At 60.6% G+C, this 5,054-nt stretch overlaps 1 protein-coding gene across 1 annotated transcript in view; it reads right to left on the reverse strand.

Annotated features, from left to right (window-relative positions):
• Window positions 1-5,048, reverse strand: part of Plxnd1 (plexin D1) — a 29,351-nt gene extending 24,303 nt beyond the window's left edge. Inside the window, exon 1 of the mRNA XM_023705910.1 lies at window positions 3,812-5,048. Within this exon, the coding sequence (XP_023561678.1) occupies window positions 3,812-4,573 (762 nt within the window). The 5' untranslated portion in view covers window positions 4,574-5,048. The remainder of the gene's footprint in view (window positions 1-3,811) is intronic.
• Window positions 5,049-5,054: the final 6 nt, after the last annotated feature.

The following is a 5,054-nucleotide window of genomic DNA, read 5'->3' on the forward strand; positions in this document are numbered from 1 at the left end:
TATATGCAGTGTATTATTTGTTGAAACTGTACTTTCGATTTGATTTGAAACTGTCTCATTGCTATATGTTTATCAATAAAACTTTGAAAAGAAAAAAAAATAAAATAAATAAAAAACCCTCCAAAGTAGGTCGTGGCCCCTCCACAGCTCAATGACCTTCAATGGCTCCCTAGTGCTCTCCATAGAAGCTTGCCCTTGGCTCCTGGGCCTGCACCCTGCCAGCCCTGATCTCTGGGTCTCTCTCTTTCTCTCTTAGGACTCTTGTCCAGGCCCACTACTCTACTGCATAGGGTTCCAATGGGGACCAAGATCTGAGGAAATGGGGTCCTTCCTCCACTGGGCGGGATCAGGGAGCAGGCAGGGACTGGCCAGGGCAGAGCCAAAACAGAGGTACAATGTCCTAGAACCCCCATCCCTAAGCTCTCCCTCTCACCTTGGCACATGCTGCTCCTGGTATATTCTAGCTCCACTGAGGGTAAACTGAGGCATGGGGAGCTGGGTCCTACTGTGTGCCACTCTGGAGGGAACAGGATGGGTTTAGCTCTGGGGCTCCACACTAGCAGCACGCAAGCACTCCTATGGTGCCCACCGAGACTCTGTCTCCATCCCTGTCTCTCACCATCCCTGTTTCCATCCCTCCATCCCTGTCTCTCCCATCTCCTCACCTGGAGGCGACATCACAGGAACTACAGTCCCGTCCCTGCTGAATCATGTCTTTTGCCCAGTCTTGTCTGCTGTCCCTACTGGGTTCCAGAGCCACCTACAACCTTATAGGTAAGGTGAGCGGACACAGCAGCCTGCAGTCCTCAGGGAACAGGGGCAGGGAAGGGACACACAGGTCTCTCCAGGGTGCTAGTGGATGGTGTAGGAAGCCGAGGCAAAGGCATGGGGAGGCAAAGTCACTTGTCTGGCCACACCAGGGCCACCCAACCTGCCTGGGGCTCAGGCATCCTTGCCATAGAGACCTGGGCCATAAGCGGAGGGGACCCGCAGCCCAGCTCCTGGCCTGGCCTCCACACCAAGGCCAACGCCCCATTATTCACCGATCAGATCAAGGAGTACAGCACTCCTTGCCCTAATGGAGCTGGATCGTCCTCTCTCTGCAGGCCTGATTTATGGTGTCAGTGTAGTGGCACACGGCCAGATCTGCCTGGGGCTCTGTCCCAGCCCAAGATGGGCCCCATCACCTTCTGGCCCTGGACAGTGCTACCAAGAACCAGGGAATAAAGGTGACAGGCATAGTCTGTATGACCCCAGCAAGTCCCTTAACTTTGAGCCTCTGCTGTGCCCCACAGGTCATTTGTCTTCACTTGTTCTGCAGGGGCTGGAAGGAAAGACTGCAGGTACACAGCTCTGAAGAGCCCATGGGCCACACAGGTCAGACAGCAGTGACATGGACAGTGCTCTGCTGGTGGCCAAGGCCTTCACCCCACTGTTCTGAAGCCACCAAGACTCAGGACACAGAGGCAGAGAGTCCGGGCTATGAAAGCCAACCATCCCCGGTTGAGGAGGCGTTGCAGTCCTGGCTGGTCAGGGCCCTGCTGTGGGTGTGCAAAGGGGCCTGACCACTGCATCCACCCCTTCCAGCCTCCAACCTCCTTAGGAGGCTATAGCAGCTCAGCCCAACATGAAGGGGTTCTAAGTCACCATGACTCAGCCCAGGGCCAGTGAAAGAGGAGGAGCCCAGGGTCGTACCTAGCCAGGGATCAATTCCTCAGGGGCTGGTGGTACAGACTCCAGCTGGAGGGTTTATCCCAGGTCCAGCTCAGGACCCAGTACAAAGTCATTCTGCAGGCTCCCCCACCCCCACCTGGCATTTCAGACCCTAAACTGGTACAGAAAACACCTTCCCGCCATGCACCCACCCACCTACCACATGCCAGGAGAGCTGCTGCGGAGCTTTCCACTTTCGCTATAAAAAGATACCTTGAAGGTGGTGCTGGCATCTGTGTCTGCTCCTAGTCTACTTAAGGACAATGGAGGATGGGAGCCATACACAACCTGCCACAGTGGTGCTAGGTGACCCTACTCCATTGCCTTCACTTTATAGACAAGGAAACTGAGGCACAGAGAGGTCCTGTCGCTGGCCTGAGGTCAAAGCCAGGAAATGGAAATGAGATCTAAACCTGGGTCAAAGTCTGAGCCCTTAGCCTGCAGCTAGGGACAGCAGTGGTCACCCCAGTGGGACTCCCATCTGTGCACTGGAAAGGCACAGTGCCTCCAGCCCACAGGGGATGGGCACTCAGGGAGAACAGAGCTGCGGCCACATCTGTGTGGCCTTGGGGTGAGGAGGAGGAGGCCTTGGCCGCCATCCTGGGCTGTGTCCCTGGAGAGGCCCTGCCTGGGGGGAAAAGCCCAGCCGCCTTCTGCTGCGTGAGTCACTGCAGGGGCCAGGGAGAGGACTGACGGAGGGGACAAACCAACCGTGGGAACCAGGACAGCTCTTGCCAGAGGGGGAGAAGAGTCAGCTGCAGAGGAATAAGAGGGCTCCCTCAAGCTCAGGCTTGCTGTGCCCCAGGCAGCCTCAGTCCAGCCTCCCCTCCTCTCACCCACGTCTCCAGCCCCAGATGCCCCTTGCTTCTGTCCTTGCAGCAGAGACCTGACTCTGCCCCCTGCCTGGGAGAGGACACTCAGGCTGTCAGCCCATCACCCACCCAACCTTTATTCTCAGCACCCCACACCCCCGCACCCCCACTCCCCCAACCCTGCCCCTGCAGGAGAAGGAATGTTCACTTCCTCAGACTCAGAGCTGAGAAGGGCAGGGCCATGGCAGGAATTAATCTTCAGAGCCTTGGGCCACAGCCTGGGGACCTCAGGGAAGGTTGGGCTGGCTCTGCATTCCACTGAGTCTGGGCATCATCTGGGGCTCAGGGAAAAAAATAGGGATCCACAGGATGCTTGGGAGCACAACCGCTGCCTGGGGCCTCTAGCACACCCTTGTCACAAGGTCAAGGTCAGCACATCTGACCCCAGGCCTCCTGCCCCTGCCCAACCCAGCCTGGAACAGCTGTGCACCTCACCCACGGGGCTCCTCAGTGTCCCTGCAGCCACCCACCACCCTCCATTCTCCTGGCTGTCCACCAGTCCCCCAGGATCCGCAGCACACATGCACTAGAACACATGCAGCCCAGCCTCGTGAAAGCAACCTCAGCACAGCACGGAAGCTGAGGTGGGACAGCTGTCTCCAGCGCCCCTGTCGGTTGCCAGCTGTGTAATTTTGGGCGAGGCACTTCCCCCCTGTTCCTGGGATGGGAACAGAAGGCTGCTCTGGTCATTGAGACCTGTGACATACCCTGTATGTGACAGGCAGTACACAAACACTACTGTTTACCCCACCTCTGCCATGCCTGGTGTGGACTAAACACTAATAAGTATTTGCTGAAGGAACGAATAAAAGTTGGTCTTAGCCAGGCATGGTGGCAAACACTGGAACCCCAACAGGACGCTGAGGCAGAAAGATCACTGTGAGTTGGAGGGCAGCCTGGACTACACAGAGTATCTAAAAAGTAAATAAAATCGGTTTTGACAGACACTGTTCTGCCAAACACGGCCTCCTTCACAGCTTACGCATCTCCAAACGCATGTTCCCTGCCACACTTTACCCCCAGTACGCTCTGGCCAGTAGCACAGAACTGTCACTATCCTTCCTCAAAAGAGCCATCCTCTAGCCCTCTAGCCTCCAGCACGCTTCCTCACCGCATAACTCTGCCACCACCCCTCGAGCGCACCCGCCGCAGCATACTTGTGCCAATCCCTCCCGCACCTGGGCCCCGCGCGCACCTTGCCTCATGCGCCCCTTGCCTGCACGAACCTGGAGGTTGCGCTTGCGCTCGCAGGCCGGGCCCGTGCCCTGAACCACGCTGTCCAGCACGGCCACCACGCCGGCCGCGGGTTCCACGAAGCAGGCAGTGCGCGCTGCGCGGATGGCGGCCTGCACGTCGGCGAAACGGAAGGCGCAGAGAGCAGAGGGCGTCGGGGCTGCGCGGGGCGCGGGGATAGCCGGGGGCCGCTCGAAGACACCGAAAAGGCGCTCACGCTCAGGGAACACGGACACCAGGCGGCTGTAAAGATCGCTGCGGCCCGCGCCGCCCGCGCACTGCAGGCCCAGCTCTATGTAGGACTCGGTGAGCTTCTTGGCGTCGCCGCGCGGCAGACAGATGCGTGCCAGCAGGCTCCGTGCCTGGCCGTCCTTGTCGCCCGCGCGCGCCTCACTGGTAAAAGCCAGGTAGGCGTAGGGCTGCGTGCCCGGCGGGTGCAGGAAGGCGCGCACGAAGCGCAGCCGGTGCCGCTCCTTGGCGCCCTGCTTGATCTTGAGCACATTGTCATCTGACGGGTTCAAGTCGAAAGTGAAGAGCCGCGCTGGGTCGCCGCGCGCATCCAGCGAGCGGATGGCCACCTCGGGCGTGTTCTCGAAGCGATGGTCCTCCAGGCTGCGGTTGCGCGGGAAGAAGGCGCTGCCGAAGCCCGTGTAAGTGGCGCCCACGAGCAGCCGGCTGCCCCTCGCGCCCGCGGCCGGAGGCAGCACGAGAGCCACGGTGGAGGCGTCGGCGTGGTTGGCGGCCACGTTGAGCATGCTGGGGAACACCGCCACCGGCGCGGCGGGTGGTGCCGCGGGCGGGAAGCGAACGGCCAGCGCTGAGATGTTGCCGCGGCGCCGCAGCTGGCAGAAGCCCTGGAACACCGAGCCGCACGCCACCACCAGGCCTTGGCGTGCGTCCAGCTGCAGGATCTTGTTGTGGTTGTCGGTGAGGCGCCGCGGGTGCTCACACGAGGCCTGAGGCAGCTGCGGCGCGTGGCACAGCGGGCTGTCGCGCACCGGGCCCACCGCAGCCTCGGCCTGCAAGCTCAGGTCGGCGCCCGACAGCTGATACAGGCGATTCACAGCCGCCAGGTACACCGTGCCCGCCGCGCCGTCCAGCGCGAAGTTGTTGGTGGGCGTGGGCGAGGCGAAGCGGCGCTGCACCTCCAGCCCGCGGGCTGACGCGGCGAGTAGGAGCAGGAGCAGCAGCGCCCCCGGCCGGGCGAGCCCCGCGCGCGGCGACGACGGAGAAGGC

Source organism: Octodon degus, unplaced genomic scaffold, assembly GCF_000260255.1.
Source record: "Octodon degus isolate 3935 unplaced genomic scaffold, OctDeg1.0 scaffold00233, whole genome shotgun sequence".
Lineage (NCBI taxonomy): Eukaryota > Metazoa > Chordata > Mammalia > Rodentia > Octodontidae > Octodon > Octodon degus.